This window comes from Saccharomyces cerevisiae, chromosome XVI (genome assembly GCF_000146045.2).
Source record: "Saccharomyces cerevisiae S288C chromosome XVI, complete sequence".
NCBI classification, from domain to species: domain Eukaryota; kingdom Fungi; phylum Ascomycota; class Saccharomycetes; order Saccharomycetales; family Saccharomycetaceae; genus Saccharomyces; species Saccharomyces cerevisiae.
In genome coordinates this window covers 239,099-256,950 of record NC_001148.4, presented here as the reverse complement: position 1 = coordinate 256,950, position 17,852 = coordinate 239,099, and the positions used below count along the sequence as shown (strand labels likewise).

The window sequence follows — 17,852 nt, the reverse complement described above, 5'->3', positions numbered from 1 at the left end:
TTGTGCAGGTACTAAAGGGATTAATATATAAAGATTGTTAAGGCCAAGTGACTGAAACTTGCAAACGTCTTTGAATCAGGCTTATCTCTTAAATACTTATATATATGTTCTTTTATAGACTTCATAATCTCTTGTTCCAAGAACAGTAAAGAGCAATTAAAAAAAGGAAAATAACAGTTAAAGATGATAGCGGATTCATCAGTTTTGAAAAAGCACACAGCAATCAAGAGAAGTACGAGAATAATATCGCTAACACTCGTTTTGCTTGGCGTATTTAGCTTCTTACTACTTACATGGAATGACTCCTTGGAATTCTACAACTCTGCTGACCCTAGCGAAAACAAAAAAAATAGTGAGGAAGAAAGTGAAAAGAAGTTCGTTTACAAGTTGCCAAACTTATTAAAGACAGCAGACAGTTTTCTAAGTAATGAAAATGAACTAAATTTCCAAAAAGTCAAAGAAGAAATTTCAAATATTCAAAGCGAGGTTGAAGTCGACATCCCAGAACCCTCATCCAAAGCTACATCAAAATTTTCTTCAAGATCGTTCCAAACTGATAATGTCGTGACGGCGACGACCACAACAACACTAAATCCACGGTCATCTTCTCTGGCCTTGCAGAAAAACTGCGATCACAAAAAATTCGACCCTAGAACAGATTTTCTAGATATAATAAGAACCTCTCCAGCGGTATTATTCATTAAATCATCACAAGCAGACTCCATTTTCTTAAAAAATCTATTACAAAGAGAATTTGAGATTTCACCCGAATTGGCCACTGTTGATTTGGAAAAACACTCTCATGGCTATGAATTAGAAAAGTATATCAAACAAAATAAACTAAATATCGATACTAGTGCTGCCTTGGAATCCATTCAGTCGCCTTATTTATTTTTGAATGGTATTTCCGTGATAAATCGTGGAATGGTGAGAGATATAATCGAACCTCATTCGAAGGGATTGCTACTACCTCTTCTAAAGTCTGAAGCGCGTGGCAACTTGCTGGTAGAAAAAAAAGACATCCCTTCTAATTCTTAATTTGTTATCACTCCTATCGACGAGCAGCCGCAGCTAAAAGAACGTTTTAATTATTCCCAAATTCACGTAAGCGATCCTCTTTATGTGCTATATATACATTCATAACATAGTCATTGCATTTTCTATCATACGATTCAACTTGAACAAGTGTTTAACCATTTACGTCGTAAATGTCTACAGTATTATCTTTGGTCGTTGTTGTGGATTCATGCTTTTTTCTTTTCGAGAGCTCTTCGTTTTCAGAACTCAGCTCTTCCTTTTCGGACGACTCCCTTCGACTATTCTCCGTACTTGCTGGTTCGTAGTTAAAAAAGCATTCCCCCCACATGCAAAATATTCCTTTCATATATCCATTCTCCTTTACATATAATACTTTACATTTGGCAAATGGACCTAGTACTTTCCTCGTAGCTCGAGAAAGCTGGTTCAAATCAGAGTTCCTTGGCAAAAACATAATCACATTAGGGCTTAGTTTAAGAAAACTTTTCAACATCTTGGTAATCCCCATAGGCTTTAGATGTTGCTCTAAGTCATACACATCGTTTCTTAAGTATTCTGGACCACCCCACGGGGGTGATCCAAATACACAGTCGTACTTTATTTTGGAAAGTTTCTGCTTAGAGACTAGCTTTTTCCAGGATCCCCGCTTCAGCCATATTCTGTCGTCCACACCGTAGCTTTGGGCGTTTTTCGCAGTACAATATATGTGTTCAATACTGTAGTCCACTCCATAGACGTAAGGAAATTGCATGGCAAATTGTATGGTGTTCCCGCCCCCACCACAGAAAACATCCAGTATTCTTTCGGCATTTGGCATGCATGCCTTAACAAAATTTGCCAGGAAGCAGGCAATTCTTTCGGGCGTCACACTGAACCACAGCTCATCAGTCATATATATCGACGCCGAATCTATCTTTGAAAACAATCTACGCCTATTTTTCCAGTATTTGAAAAGTTTACCATTTTTCAACGGTTTTGATGATTCTATCTTATAGGCATCATTGTTCAATAATTTGATCAGAGTTCTAAAGTTGGAATGATGTTTTCTTTTGCGTGCCGCATGTTTTATTTTCGAAGCATGAATAAATGTCCTTCCCATCACTTCAGTTAAATCAACAAAAATTTTTTCTTCTACTTCTGTCTGTTGCCCCCACAACACGGTATATAATATGGGCAATCAATACAACGAAAAACTTACTCGCTGTTTGCGGAATAACTCACTTCCCCTTCATATAGTTTGGTGCGATGCCTTAGAATTTTTCATACATTGTTTTCATGTGGAAAATATTCAAAAAAAGCGATGGCTGGCGAAGATAAAAAAAAGGCTGCTCCAGCCATTCATTACACAGGCAATTCAATATTTCGGTTAGTAAGATAAAGAAGTCGATATGCCTATCCTTAAACATGTTCAACTGGGATAACCAGATTGCTGGGCTTTCAGCAGGTCATCAATTCTTGTACAAATATGTTGTATATATAGATTTAAGTGCTTGATAATTCGGTTGACAACTTAACGGCTTAACAAGTAAAACAAGAACAATTAACTTAACAATAGTGCTCAAATAAATTTGGCTTATTATCACAACAAATATATCATACGGAATGATCATCAGAGCTCCAATAAGGACAAAAACCAAGTCGTTTAGAGGCGATCAAATGGATTTTAAATTCCCGTCTAACGAAAGTTTACCAAGAGGAACGCTAGAAGAGTACCATTTGAATAATCATCATCTTTTAAATGATGTGTTTGCAGCAGAAAATGGAGTTTCTCGCGATGAAGACGGAAACTCTCAAACATTATCAGACTATACATCCACTTCCAATACAAATACAAATTCCGGTTATTCATCAAATGGATACTATTCATTTGCTAACATTTCTGACAATACTACGTCTTCACCACGTATTGTAATCAATCAAAATGAAACCGCTAGATTAACTTCCTCAGACTCGAACAAAAGTGACTTTTTTGCTTCTCATGACTTCCCAGGAAATGACTCTCTTCATTATAGCAGCTCAAATGTAGTTAAAAACCAGTTACATTCAATGGAAGCTATTCCAGAGGGAAACATAACTGGCTCAATCTCAACGGCATTCCAGACTATCCCAACAGCAGATAATGTTTCCTACGATATCGCGCCGTCATCAGCATCATCGTTATTACCAAGGAAATCGACATCTAAAAGCGCCATTCTGCCGTCGACCCAAGAAGCCAAACCGATGACCAAATTAAATATGGAAAAGGATATAAAAACTATCGAATTAAACAATAGCGTAGTACCGAAACCTAAAAAAAAGCTAAACAGAGTTCCGACCATAAGACGAGTTGAATCCTCGAGGTTTTCCAATTCCAGGTATAGTTCAAGTGTCAGCAGTAAATCAAGTAGCAGTCGTTGTTCTCTAAAACGATCAAAAGCTATTAGATGTAAGGGCGGACTCTTATATTATTTCACCTCATTGGGAATCAAGATAAAGAAAAAGTTACGGAAATTACGGCTAGTTTTAAGAAGAAGACTGTTTTCATATAATGTTCAAAAGGTCCCCTCCGCCACGAATTCCAAAACCACTAAATCTAAAGCAAACATTAACAACAAGTCAAAAAAAAGAGGGACGAACCTAGTCAACAAAAACAGCAACTCTACTCCGCGTCAAAAAAAATCGCAGAGATACGTCTCTAATTTACAACGGTCGATCTCATCAAAATCTTTAGTACCTGTATTGGCTCCACAAAAAAAGACTAAACCTTTGACAGTTGATACGAAATTTAAAGCAAACCATCCCCAATCTGAAGATTCCAAAGTTGGATCAAACACCCCAAGGAGCCCTTTGGTAAGCTATACTCCATCATTGAGAAGAACAAATTCCTCTATTAGAAGGGCTGCATCCATCCTAACCGCATCTGCCACTATGACACCGGCAAATAATAAAAACTCCTTCATTTCTGTACCGGATAATGTTAGTCATGCCGTCACTCGCAACAGCAGCATGTACTCGAGGTCAAGATTGGTAAGGTCAAAACCATCGACGGCCCTAAATGCAATTGCAAGACAGCCATCAATTGTGGTAGAAAATAAAGTTATTCCGTTATCCATGAATCGATATTCTATTAAAGAGGAAGACGAATATGTAATTGATACTAGTTCTATGAGAGAATTATCTCCCGTTAATAGCGTTTGCTCATCTGATTATGACAGAGAATCATCTGAAAGCTACTCTAATTATGCGGATGCAATGGAGACAACGGAAGTAGATAATAAGGACAGAGTTGAATGCAACAATGAAATTCAAAATGTGGATGCAAATAATGAGGAAACTTCAAATGAAGAGAGTTACAATTTGATGAAACATTATTTAAGCACCGTAATTGCTCAAAGAATTATGCTCAGGGTACAAATTGCTCGTATACAAAATTATAAGAGCAATGTTGTTTATATGAATAAATCAGCAGAAACAAACTCAACTATCTACGAAGATCTTGTCGATTCTCTATTAACTGAATATGAGGCTGATGGTAGCTCCTCCCAAATATTTGATGGCGTTACAGTAAGGGCCGACGAGGAAGAAGAAGAAGATGAAGATGATGAAGATGATGAAGAAGAAGAAGAAGAAAATGATGATGAAGAAGATGAAGAAGATGAAGAAGATGATGAAGATGATGAAGAAGAAGAAGAAAAAAGAAAAGAAGGAGAAGGAAGAAATTTGGCAAAAGAGGTAGACGAATTAGCGGAATTAAGTCCGATGAGAAAACAAAGCGATTTGAGTATTACGTTAAGATCTCCATTTGCTATGCTAAATCCTGCCTACTCAAACAGCATTATATCGCTACCAACAGGTGTGGTCAAGAGGTCATTGACTCTTCCTGTCGGTATGAAAATTTAAAAATATATAATAACATAAGTTTGCATTCATTAATATTAATATAAATCAACGTATCAACCATAAGAACCATAATCATAATAATTGTTTACCTTAATGGCGATATCGCCTTTTATCACCATCGACGATAACAAACGCCTATTCTGTCTACCGTTTCTTTTTTTCGCTCGCAATATCAGAATCGTTTATCCCAAAGGGTAGTTATAGCAACTATTTAAATAACTTAGATGTTTCTTTAACTTATTCCGTCATACGTACACAAACACCCGCTAGATATAGCACTCCTTGCTGTCGAACATTATAAAGGTGCTTTTAAAACTACTAATCGTATATTCAGCAGGTCAGAACGCAAAGTCGGACGATAAACTATGTTGAAGCTAGCTCGTCCATTTATTCCGCCTTTATCAAGGAACAATGCCATTTCTTCAGGAATAGTTCTCACTTCTAGAAGATTTCAGTCTTCCTTTACGTTCTTAAGTAACCAGTCTTTACTATCTAAAAATCAAATGAAATCCAAAAGAAAAAAGGGCAGTAAAAAGGCAGCGTACCATCGTCAACCCCCGGAACACGAACATACTGCACCACTTATAAAGCAAAACAAGACAATCACAAAGAAAGAACATAGCGATGTGAGAGGTTCTCATTTAAAAAAGAAAAGAAGCGATTTTTCGTGGCTACCAAGAGTACCATCCACCTCACATTTAAAGCAGAGTGACATGACCACAAATGTACTCTATTCTGGATATAGACCCTTATTCATCAATCCCAATGACCCGAAGCTAAAGGAAGACACCGGAAGTACGTTATACGAATTTGCGATGAAGCTTGAAGATTTAAATGAACCTCTATCACCATGGATTTCCTCTGCCACTGGACTTGAATTCTTTTCAGAGTGGGAGAATATACCTAGTGAACTACTGAAAAATTTGAAGCCTTTTCATCCACCTAAGGAAAAATCAATGAACACAAATGAGCTTATTCATGTAAGTGCTAAGAGAAATACATTAGTTGACAATAAAACAAGTGAGACGCTTCAGCGGAAAATGGATGAATTTTCAAAGAGAAGAGGAAAGGGGAGAAAAAAGTCAGTAGTGACGTTGCTCCAAATGAAGAAAAAACTTGAGGGATGATTATTGAAACGTTTCATTCTGATTTCTGTTTTCCTAGCAGGGAGATCTTCTTAGCATCAATGTGCTTTTTGTACGTGGTTACTTGGGTTTTATTTATTTTTAGTTTCTTCCGGTTCTGTTCACTTTATTAGGCCTTTTCATCTTTTAACATCATAGACCTGTTTATTATACATACGCAACGGTTTTTTTCTTACATCCTTAGAGTATATTACATTCATAAACTTTATCATTCATTTAGAACACCTTTTTTACATGTATATTTTTATATATTTATTTATTATTCTTTTACTTATTGACCTGCTCCTCTCATCCATCTATCTAATATAGTTTTCTCACGACTACTTTTCTCTAGACTAGTCAAATAGCCCTCAAACCCAGATATTTGCAGCTAAAATAACACGAATAAGTAAAGAATCAATATACATATCCTCCACAAGAAAATGTGGAAACATTTTACAAGAAAATGAACGAATACAAAACAAAAACAGTTGTGCAATTACAATAATTATACGATATATACGAGGCAAATTATCAATGCGACGTGATTTCTGGTTGCTGTTTATTGATCTTTATAAGTATTTCTATGAGAATTTCTTGTATCTTTTATCGGAAAATCACCATGAGGCATCTTGAAATATTCTCCTTTAAATATTTTGGAAGACAACACCTGGGTTACCTGGAACAGCATTTTCAACAATCTTTGTTACAGGTGGAATTTCAACTTCTTCACCAGTAAAGATATCCTTACCGGTTTTGGCGCCATATGGGAAAGAAATTGCGCTAAATTCAGCAATTTTCAAAGCTTGTGCTGCCTTCTTAACATTCCTTGCAGCAGCCTTGACAGTATCGATTTCGCTGAATTGTAACTCTCTTTCAAACACATCCTCTGGCTTTTCATTAGCTAAACGTTGTTTCAATAGAGAAATGAATGGCATAGCTCTCTTCATTTCTTTAGGCTCAATATGCTCTCTGACCTTTTTGTTATCGTCTAAAGTCTGTTCGCTGAATAGTTTACGGACGATTTCCACGCATTGTGATTGCCATTCTGGAAATGATTCAGAGATCAATAAAGTCAACTTAACAGGTTTGGATGCATCGATTTCAGCAGACTTGCCCTTCTTCTTTTTTAGTGCTTGCCCTTCGCCTTCTCTTATGCTTCTCTGTAGATTTCTCAAGTAATCCAAAGCAGCCAGAACACCCTTATCTACTGGTTTGGATGCACGTGGAAATTTGGCATTTTGTACAGAGGTTTGGTTACCTAGAACTTCACGGTAAATATACTCAGCGAAATGAGGCGCAATTGGAGCCAGCAATAAGGCTTGTGTTTCAATATAACGTGCAATTAAATCTTTATGCATTACACCACTAGCTTCACGATAGTAATCCCTAGCAGCTTGGAAATCAAAAAGACCGTATTTCAAGGCATTCTTATAATTAGTCAATGCATACTGTTCATAAGTCTTTTCAATCAGAGCATTCATTTCGTGTTCAAACGCGATATCAAAGAAATCTGTAATTTCCCCAGTTCTCAAGTTAGATTCCTTGGTAATTTCTTCTGCCCACTCCTTCAAATTGAATAATCTCAGAATAGCAGCATTAGCGTTAGATTCGTCAAAATTTGCATCTTCAACAGTATCTCCCGCATCGGCAAACGCAATACGAGCTGCATCAGCACCGAACTTTTCAACCGTTTGTTCTAAAGTCATAAAATTACCTGTAGATTTCGACATTTTAGAATTGTTTAACATCAAATGACCGTTAGCTCTGATACCTTTAGGCCAGAATTTCTTTGGGAATAATGCAACATGTGTGTAAATGAAGAAAGTTAAATGGTTAGGGATCAAATCCTTCCCGGAAATTGAGACGTCTAATGGGTAGAAATACTCAAATTCCCTTCTCAACTTTTGTAAAGCAGGCAAAGGAATATTGGTGTTCTTGACATCATCCTGATGTTGGAAAATGTAATCGAAAACCTCATCTGTCATTTGATCAGCTGAAATGCCTAATGGTCCAATTTCGTTACCATAATAATCCTTAAATAGTAAGTGAGCAATGGTATAAAATGATTGATAAATAGTAGAGTCTGATAAAGACTCAACTAAGTATTTTTCATCCCAAGGCAATCTGGTACCTAACCCGTATGTACGGCAAACAGCCCAGTTTTTCAACCAATCCAAAACACCTTCAAATGCGTTTTTTACCTCAGGAGCAAATAATTGCATCCCTTCCAAACATTCAATTGCTTGTTTCTTCCAACTTTCTTCACCGTAATCAACGTACCATTGATCTTCCAAAGAAACGATACAGTCATCACCAGAACGTGACATGACCTGAGATTCTGGTTCGTTGTAGACGAAAGCTTCACCGGCGGCAATCATATCAGCCTTAACCTTGTTTTTGGCTTGTTCGACCTTCTCACCTTTATAAGGACCATATATCATGGTACCAGTGTAGTAATCTTCCTTGTAAGCAATTTTCTTGGCTTCTGCTAACAAGTTCTTATCCTTTGGAGATTGAATTTTTTTTTCTTCAACAATAGCCTTTGCAGTTAAATCACCATACTTTTCGGTATGCATAATTGGAACAATTTCATGGTCAATCCATTCAGGTTTAATGCCGTAGTATTCAGGTTTGTGCAACAAGTCCTTGGTGGTAATGTAGTCATCTGGTGAATTAGATGGTACACACGTGACGACACCAGTACCCTTGGTAGCAATGACAGTTTCCATAGGCAATATTCTTAGTTCTGGATATACAGATTGTGGGGCATGAATCTTGGTACCGATAAATGCCTTACCTGGGACAGTAACTATCGGCTTGTAGAAGCCTCTCTTTGGTGTTAGCTTTTGGTAAGACATGTTCTTGAATGCACGTTCAGTAGTGATAAAATAAGAATCACCAGCGTCAAATATACCATACTCAATTGTTGGAGAAACAAAACAACATGTTTGTCCATACATAGTTTCCGGTCTCAACGTGGCAGCGACAAAGTAGAATTTTTTGGATTTGTCAAGATCTGAGCTTGAATCAATGATTTTTGCGGCATCATCGGCGAACTCTAAAGCTTCAATTTTCACACCAATATATTCTTGTGGTGTAACACCTTCACCGGATTGTCTATCGTGATCCATACAAGCTTGACCATCTTTTTCAGAGTAAATAGTATAACGTTCACCGAATTTGATTTTACCAGCAGCCTTTAACTTGTTCATTTGCCATCTAATAAAGGCATCGTAATAAGGATTGGCATCAGTGGTGACAAAAGAACGTCTCCAATCGATACGAGCCCCAAGTGAAGTACAATCACTTTCACACAAAGGTGGGAAATAGGTCAACCAGTACTTGGCGTCGGCGAACTTAATGATTTCTTCTCTAGGGATACCAAGCTGTAACATGATTTCGAATTGGTACTTACCACGGCCCTTCTTGGCTGCGGCTTTAGATTTTTTAGCTTTGAATTTGGTAACATCCTCGTGGTCTTTCTCAGCCGGCGTTTCTTCTTTAATTTCTTCTTCTTCTGCTGGTACATTGTCGAAGTTCTTGCCAAAAAGTTCGGCTTCCCTCTTTAGTTTATCGGCACATGCTAAGATTGGCATACCTGTACAGTGAAAACCCAATGGAAACAAAGCTCTTTTACCGTTCATCCTTTCAAAACCAATAGAAAATTCGACTTTGGAGAGAGTAAAACAATGGCCGGCGTGCATAACACCGTTCATATAAGGATAGGCCATAGACGACATGAATTTAGGATACGTGCGATGTAACTCTTCAGAGTCCATTGTAATGGGCTCATCTTCGATTGATGGCGCATCGATTTCAAATTGGTGCTCTTCAGCCCATATTTTTTGGTACTTCTTTTCGATGGCGATTAACGCATCTCTACGTGCCGTGTTTTCTAAGACCAAACCAGAAGACATTATAGACTGGTTAAAGATATTTTTTTTATATTCTTCACTCTGGAAAAAAATTTCGGTGGCTTTACGTGATTATGATTTATAATAATACAATCATTCAACGTTTGAATAGAATATGCGTTAGGTTTCTTTTCGCTTTTGATTTTTTTTTTTTTTTCATTATTTGCGTGGGTGACTGATTTAGTTTTTCAATGTAAAAGAACCGTTAACGGCCAGACCTCGTATAAAGTGAGGATAACTATAGGCAATAATGGGCGATGTGTATGTAAGCACGAGCACTAGTTCAATACACATCAGAAAGAAACTTCGTCTAATTATTTCTTACCCAAGTAGTCACCCAAAAAGACCTTTTCAAAATATGACCTTGATATTCCTTGTCCGTCAGTTACCAGTTTTACTGTTAGCCGCCGAGGTCCTAAGGGCCTCGTAAGATCGTTCTTGTCTTCCCATGACTAAAGTTCTGCCACTAAGTTTAAGCAAACTCGGCTAAAATATTGAGCCAATATCGTATACTCATTTGTCTGATCTTCAAATAGTGAATCCCTTCCTAAACTTTCTTGTGATAAAGGTACTTAGTCAAAAGTATTTTTCTTTAACCATGTCAAAATAAGATCATATTACCCGCCGGCGGCAAGCCAAGCAACGTAAAATGGCTGAAGACAACGTAAGCAGGTCACTCGCGAACTAAAACTAACCGCGAATAACAAATCACCTCATCTATATTTCAGCCCCAAAAGATTGTGGTTTCAAGTGAAAATAACTGTCCTACTAAATGGATTACGAAGAAATTTTATTTGGTCTGCAACCGATCCTCAATGCGTCTTCAATAAAGGATGTTCCGATGAACGATGTCTACTTAGGAAGCTACCTAGCGGTAATGGACCAATTGGCTGTTTCGTTGAGAGAACCAAGTAATAGAGATATTGTTGGTAAAACTGGGCTGCTACTGAACCTAGTAAGAGTATTAGAACAAGCGCTTGATATCTGCTTTCATGATACGAGCATTTCAATTAATGATAAAATAGCGTTTTATGAGATCAGTTCTGAAGTGATTAGATGTATCGCTAACGCAATAATTGATAATGATGATAATCGGGAAATTCTCTTGGATTCTGGAGGTAAAAAGCTTCTTAATTATTATATAGGCGGGGTTCTTCAGCTGGACGAAATTTCTTCTGACAAGAGTGAGGATAGCTTAGTGGATAAATTACAGATGCGGTCAGTTGTGCTACTAAGGAATTTTTGCATTGGAAATCTCAAGTATACAGAAAATTTGGCTCCCTTCATTAGAGGTCCATTATTTGTTTTGTTGAAAACCACACAATATAGCTATTTGTCATCTCCCGAAAAAGTTGTTTTAGGTTCAGATTTATTGAACGATATTTTAAAAGTCAATTACTCAAATGTTCAAATAAGCGATCTCTTTTTCTTAAGCCAGTACATCAAAAAAATCTCTTCAAATGTGCAAAATAAAGAATTGCAGGCAATGGAAGATGGAGCAGTCGAAGCATATTCAAATACTGAAACTCAGAAGTTCGCTGGCCAAGGAAATCAAGAGTACATCGAAAAAGAGGAAGAAGATGATGAGGAGGACGTTAATTGTGAATTGCTATTAAATCTGTCAACATGTCTTGAAACTATTGTAGCCAAGGATGAAACTATAAACTTTACCAATGAGGAGCAGCTTGTGCTAAGCATGCAAAAAAATTTAATATTGTCCTTAGTTTGCTTAGAATCAAAAACCTTCAATAATAAGCTAATTGTAATGAGAAGACTCATATCGTGCGCAGGCAACATCTCCGCCAACCTAACAAACTCTAACAAACGAGAGCAATCATTATGTATCGAAACTATTAAGAGTTCCGCAAGTAGTTATGCCCTAGCCGCAGCTTTGATGATATTATGTAACTCAGTTGCATCCAAAAGTGACGCTGTCGCGCTACTGAAGCTCATATCTCTTAGTGAATTGATTCAAGTTGGTAGCTTGCTACAAGACCCACTACAATATCAAGGATTCCTAGATTTACTGAGGAAGCTGTTAAATCTGGAAAATACCATGTGGCTAGATATCAAGGACCTCTTCACCCTATTTCAGATTATGAGAAGATGTCACGAGCAAACTAAATATTATAACAACCTGAGATCGTTATTAACAAATTTATTAAACAAAACTTTAACGGTGCTTCCAAGTTCAAAAATACACAATTCAATAAGCAGTGATCCAACAATTATCTCTTTTATAGCAGAGCATGGAACGTTAACGTCCTGTATTGCGATGGATAAGCTGCTTGTGTCCAAGAAAGCCCTTCCTAAAGAAGCTATTACATCCCTATGGGATTCGATCTTCAAATTCCAAAATTTAGGTCAAGCAGAACAACTAAGCATCTCAGATTTATTTCATATCACAAAAACGGTTGGAATTTATTTAAAAGATTCAAGTGTAACAGCTGACGTGAATCCGATTGAAAATATACTATTCAAGGATTACATTCAAAAGTTAACCCTGATATTAGAGACCATACTTTCATTTAAAGAAAATAAAGATAAGGGTAGCGAGAGTTGTTTCAACAATGGGAAATTTATAGCGGGCATAATACTAAACATTGTGAAAAATACGAAATGCTTAACGCCAGAGGAACAAAATTTAGAAGCGCTTGCAAAATCGTTCTTTTAGACACGTAATCGCCTTACCTACGAGGGGAGAAAACGTTCCCTCTGCATGTATATATATATATATATATATAAATATTAAATCTTGAATATTGTTGGATTAAGCATGTGCTTGACAAATGGTGTATGGGTTTGTAGACGATGAGAGTGGAAGGGAGATTAAAAGTTTATTGCAGATGCGAACATCTGCACAAAAGTACTTGAATGTACTAAGCAGAAAAAGTTCTAATACATATTAGCAGGAGGCCCAACAGTCACACAAGTTCAGCAGAACTGCCAATTAATCGAAAAGAATATGTATGTTTCTAATGGGAAAGACACTTGCCAGTTGTTGGGGCCCGTGTCTCTTTTTGTCCAGACATTGATGGGTATGACAGCCGTGATTGTGTTATTGGTGAAAAGAAACTATGAGCATCCAAGGAGAAAAATGATTGTGTGGAGTTATGACATTGGAAAACAAATCATCGGCTCTCTTGGAATCCATTTTTTGAATCTAGGCATCAGCATACTGAAGAAAAGACGAAGGTCACTCTTCGCAATCACTGCAAAAGGCAATGATGATGAGGATCAATGCGATTGGTATTTTCTTAACTTACTCCTGGATACTACTGTTGGGATTCCCATTCTTTGGTTGTGCTTATACATAATTGAAAAAGTGCTAAAATCCTTACACTTCCAAAACATTGAAAGTGGTAATTATTTTCCATCTAAAACCGTTGGGAGCCACCCCAGAAAACCCTTATTCTCTGCCTTCGTGAAACAGCTGCTTATATTCATTGTTGGGCTGGGCGTGATGAAGTTCTGCGTGTTTCTAATACTAAACTACTTAGAAGACTTGGCATACTGGTTCGCCGATCTTATCCTTGGCTGGTCAGATTCATGGCCAAACTTTCAAGTTTTTCTGGTCATGTTTGTCTTTCCTATCTTACTGAATTGCTTCCAGTACTTTTGTGTCGACAATGTCATCAGGTTACATTCTGAGAGCCTAACGATAACCAATGCAGAGAATTTTGAAACGAACACATTCCTAAATGACGAAATTCCTGATTTATCGGAAGTCTCAAATGAAGTGCCTAACAAGGATAACAACATTTCCAGCTATGGTAGCATAATATAGTATTCCAAGGATAAGGAAAGCATGCACTGTTTATTTCCTTTCCTTGCTTAATTGATTTTTTTTAAAGGGAACAAACATTTTGATTTCAATTTCCACAAGCCTAGACTCTTCAACACATAATCTGTGGGTTATTGTTTGGGAAAGCATTCTCCGCTAGAAGAATGAAACTGGCGCTCAGGTTTGATTCTATAACTACGGCAGTTTTTCCTATTCTATTTTCGTTTTTTGATTTTCCCGCCGCATTGGATATTCAATTCGCGACGCTAATAATTGGCATTTCGTGTTCTTAAGTAATTTCGTGTTTCAAATAACCGTAAACAGAGAAAGACCCAAGAATTTCAGATGGCTTAGAAGAGGTAGACATTAAATCAATCTGTATGTGATGGAGAGGGAGTGTATTTAAAAGACGTAAGAAAATGAATTATCAAGATCCGTTATGGCCATCTAGTCTCTTTCTTGTACACTAGTTGTCTAACACAACCAACAAATTAGAATATATATCGCAATGATTTTCAAAATATTGTGTAGTTTACTACTGGTAACCTCCAACTTCGCTTCTGCCTTATATGTCAATGAAACTACGAGCTATACACCATACACGAAGACATTAACTCCAACATACTCTGTTTCACCTCAAGAGACAACATTAACGTACAGCGATGAAACAACCACCTTCTACATAACATCTACTTTTTACTCTACCTACTGGTTCACTACCTCCCAATCAGCTGCTATTATTAGTACACCTACTGCAAGTACACCTACTGCAAGCACGCCTAGCCTAACTACGTCCACAAATGAATACACCACCACCTATTCTGACACAGACACCACCTACACGTCTACTCTGACCTCTACTTACATAATAACTCTATCTACGGAATCCGCCAACGAGAAGGCTGAACAGATTTCCACGAGCGTCACAGAAATTGCTTCTACAGTAACCGAATCGGGCAGTACATACACCTCTACTTTGACCTCAACCTTATTGGTTACTGTATATAATTCCCAAGCTAGTAATACAATAGCGACATCCACAGCTGGGGACGCCGCCTCCAATGTTGATGCCTTAGAAAAGTTAGTCTCTGCTGAACATCAATCTCAGATGATTCAAACCACATCCGCCGATGAACAGTACTGTAGTGCGTCTACCAAGTATGTTACAGTTACAGCTGCTGCAGTTACCGAAGTGGTTACTACTACGGCGGAGCCTGTTGTTAAATACGTTACTATAACTGCCGATGCTAGTAATGTTACAGGTTCTGCTAACAACGGTACCCACATTTAATGCGTGACGTTGAATCGAGAAAAAAAGCTACTTTTAACGAAACCTTTACTAGTTATCCTATATGGGATCACTAGTATTTTTTGATTTACGATTCAATAAATAGACTAGAGACAACTTTCATATCATTCCTTAAAAAATACATAAAGCGCAAATTCAACCCCATTGATACATATATAAGTAGTTCTATTATGACTTTCAAGAACAATAGTAGCTTTTCTAAATAATCAATAAGTAGCACAAAATCTGTCTGTTTGTACGCTTATATTTAGTTTGCGTTTATTTGCGAGCGCCACGAGAAGGGGCAGGAAAAAAAGATCAATAGTTTGCAATAAACATCGAATGATGATTTCAACCACCGATACATAAACCAGCGAGGCTTTCAAGGAAGAATGAACGTGAACTCGTCAACTCAAAAAGAAAATGAGCCAGCATATTAGGAAATTAGATTCTGATGTTTCTGAAAGACTTAAATCTCAGGCATGCACGGTATCGCTAGCATCAGCGGTTAGAGAAATAGTTCAAAATTCTGTAGATGCACACGCTACCACTATCGACGTCATGATCGACCTCCCTAATTTGAGCTTTGCAGTTTACGATGATGGTATTGGTTTGACTCGAAGTGACCTAAATATATTGGCCACACAAAATTATACTTCCAAAATACGAAAGATGAATGATTTAGTAACGATGAAAACCTACGGTTACAGAGGAGACGCCCTATATAGCATTTCTAATGTCTCTAATCTGTTTGTTTGTTCCAAGAAAAAGGATTACAACTCTGCATGGATGAGAAAATTTCCATCCAAAAGCGTCATGTTGAGTGAGAATACCATACTCCCAATAGATCCTTTTTGGAAAATTTGTCCTTGGAGCCGAACAAAGTCTGGTACTGTTGTTATTGTTGAAGATATGCTGTATAATTTACCTGTCCGGCGCAGAATACTAAAGGAAGAACCCCCTTTCAAGACTTTTAACACAATAAAGGCAGATATGCTACAGATACTGGTAATGCACCCGATGATTTCACTCAACGTACAATATACAGACAAACTCAGAATCAATACAGAAGTTCTTTTCCGCTCAAAGAACATAACTGAGGGGTTAACAAAGCACCAGCAAATGTCTCAAGTACTGAGAAATGTGTTTGGGGCAATAATACCACCGGATATGCTTAAGAAAGTTTCCTTGAAGTTTAATGAATATCAGATTGAAGGGATCATATCGAAGATGCCCGTTGGATTGAAGGATCTTCAATTTATATATATCAATGGCAGACGTTATGCGGACAGCGCCTTTCAAGGATACGTCGATTCTTTATTCCAAGCACAAGATTTCGGGGAGAAAGGCATGAGTTTACTCAAAACTAAAAGCGTGGGAAAACCGTATCGATCACATCCCGTCTTCATCCTTGATGTTCGGTGCCCCCAAACTATCGATGACCTGTTACAAGATCCAGCAAAGAAAATTGTTAAGCCTTCCCATATACGTACCATTGAACCATTGATCGTTAAGACCATTCGCTCCTTTCTGACATTTCAAGGATACTTAACGCCTGATAAATCAGATTCATCTTTCGAAATAGTCAATTGTTCACAGAAGACGGCAACATTGCCTGATAGTCGAATCCAAATCAGTAAACGTAATCAAGTATTAAATTCAAAAATGAAGATTGCACGCATTAATTCATACATAGGAAAACCCGCTGTCAATGGATGTAGAATAAACAATAGTACAATAAACTACGAAAAAATCAAGAATATAAGAATCGACGGTCAGAAATCAAGGTTACGGAATAAACTCTCTTCCAGGCCCTACGATAGTGGTTTTACAGAAGATTATGACAGTATAGGAAAAACCATAACAGATTTTTCAATATCAAGATCTGTCCTGGCAAAATATGAAGTGATTAATCAAGTAGATAAAAAATTTATTCTCATACGTTGTTTAGACCAATCTATTCATAATTGCCCACTATTAGTTCTAGTTGATCAACATGCTTGCGATGAGAGGATAAGACTAGAAGAGCTATTTTATAGCCTGTTGACAGAAGTTGTAACCGGAACTTTTGTTGCACGAGACCTCAAGGATTGTTGCATTGAAGTTGATCGTACTGAGGCTGACTTATTTAAGCATTATCAAAGTGAATTTAAAAAGTGGGGAATTGGCTATGAAACAATTGAGGGAACAATGGAAACCTCACTTTTGGAAATTAAAACACTGCCTGAGATGTTAACTTCCAAATATAACGGGGATAAAGACTACTTAAAAATGGTCTTGCTGCAACATGCTCATGACCTGAAGGATTTCAAAAAACTTCCAATGGATTTATCCCATTTCGAAAACTACACTTCGGTTGATAAATTATATTGGTGGAAGTACTCAAGCTGCGTTCCAACGGTCTTTCATGAAATTCTTAACAGCAAGGCATGCAGATCTGCTGTTATGTTTGGAGATGAATTAACCCGGCAAGAGTGCATAATTTTAATTAGCAAGCTCTCGCGATGCCATAACCCATTCGAATGCGCCCACGGGAGACCTTCTATGGTACCCATTGCAGAATTGAAGTAAAGAGAACCTTAATCCTGGAACAAGGTTTGTCGCCTGCATTTTAAATTGCGCGGATATGCAAAACAGAAGATTACCTCATCACGTTGTCAAAACCTGGAAAAATTTAAAAAACAAAAACAAAAAAGAAACGTGCGATACAATACTGCTCCACTGTTGCATTACCGTTTTATGTATCTCTGATATTATAAATGTAGCCCTAGATTTATATGAATATATATATATATATATATACCATTTATATATGCAAACAC

General features: G+C 37.3%; 9 protein-coding genes across 9 annotated transcripts; 7 read left to right on the top strand and 2 right to left on the bottom strand.

Annotated features, from left to right (window-relative positions):
• Window positions 1-183: 183 nt before the first annotated feature.
• Window positions 184-1,038, top strand: PRM4 (pheromone-regulated protein PRM4; the record flags this gene model as incomplete). Its single annotated transcript, NM_001183970.1, has 1 exon — window positions 184-1,038. The coding sequence occupies one exon, from the start codon at window positions 184-186 to the stop codon at window positions 1,036-1,038; it is 855 nt and encodes a 284-aa protein (NP_015169.1).
• Window positions 1,039-1,189: 151 nt separating this feature from the next.
• On the bottom strand, window positions 1,190-2,137 carry TGS1 (RNA methyltransferase; the record flags this gene model as incomplete). The annotated part of the gene is made up of 1 exon (NM_001183971.1): window positions 1,190-2,137. One exon carries the CDS (start codon window positions 2,135-2,137, stop codon window positions 1,190-1,192), a length of 948 nt encoding a protein of 315 aa, NP_015168.1.
• A 503-nt stretch (window positions 2,138-2,640) lies between these two features.
• AIM44 (Aim44p) lies at window positions 2,641-4,917 on the top strand (the record flags this gene model as incomplete). Its single annotated transcript, NM_001183972.1, has 1 exon — window positions 2,641-4,917. The coding sequence occupies one exon, from the start codon at window positions 2,641-2,643 to the stop codon at window positions 4,915-4,917; it is 2,277 nt and encodes a 758-aa protein (NP_015167.1).
• Window positions 4,918-5,282: 365 nt separating this feature from the next.
• Window positions 5,283-6,044, top strand: PET20 (Pet20p; the record flags this gene model as incomplete). The annotated part of the gene is made up of 1 exon (NM_001183973.1): window positions 5,283-6,044. One exon carries the CDS (start codon window positions 5,283-5,285, stop codon window positions 6,042-6,044), a length of 762 nt encoding a protein of 253 aa, NP_015166.1.
• A 644-nt stretch (window positions 6,045-6,688) lies between these two features.
• On the bottom strand, window positions 6,689-9,961 carry CDC60 (leucine--tRNA ligase CDC60; the record flags this gene model as incomplete). The annotated part of the gene is made up of 1 exon (NM_001183974.1): window positions 6,689-9,961. One exon carries the CDS (start codon window positions 9,959-9,961, stop codon window positions 6,689-6,691), a length of 3,273 nt encoding a protein of 1,090 aa, NP_015165.1.
• A 769-nt stretch (window positions 9,962-10,730) lies between these two features.
• BEM4 (Bem4p) lies at window positions 10,731-12,632 on the top strand (the record flags this gene model as incomplete). The annotated part of the gene is made up of 1 exon (NM_001183975.1): window positions 10,731-12,632. The coding sequence occupies one exon, from the start codon at window positions 10,731-10,733 to the stop codon at window positions 12,630-12,632; it is 1,902 nt and encodes a 633-aa protein (NP_015164.1).
• Window positions 12,633-12,923: 291 nt separating this feature from the next.
• On the top strand, window positions 12,924-13,745 carry YPL162C (uncharacterized protein; the record flags this gene model as incomplete). The annotated part of the gene is made up of 1 exon (NM_001183976.1): window positions 12,924-13,745. The coding sequence occupies one exon, from the start codon at window positions 12,924-12,926 to the stop codon at window positions 13,743-13,745; it is 822 nt and encodes a 273-aa protein (NP_015163.1).
• Window positions 13,746-14,250: 505 nt separating this feature from the next.
• On the top strand, window positions 14,251-15,033 carry SVS1 (Svs1p; the record flags this gene model as incomplete). The annotated part of the gene is made up of 1 exon (NM_001183977.1): window positions 14,251-15,033. One exon carries the CDS (start codon window positions 14,251-14,253, stop codon window positions 15,031-15,033), a length of 783 nt encoding a protein of 260 aa, NP_015162.1.
• A 420-nt stretch (window positions 15,034-15,453) lies between these two features.
• MLH3 (mismatch repair protein MLH3) lies at window positions 15,454-17,601 on the top strand (the record flags this gene model as incomplete). Its single annotated transcript, NM_001183978.1, has 1 exon — window positions 15,454-17,601. One exon carries the CDS (start codon window positions 15,454-15,456, stop codon window positions 17,599-17,601), a length of 2,148 nt encoding a protein of 715 aa, NP_015161.1.
• Window positions 17,602-17,852: the final 251 nt, after the last annotated feature.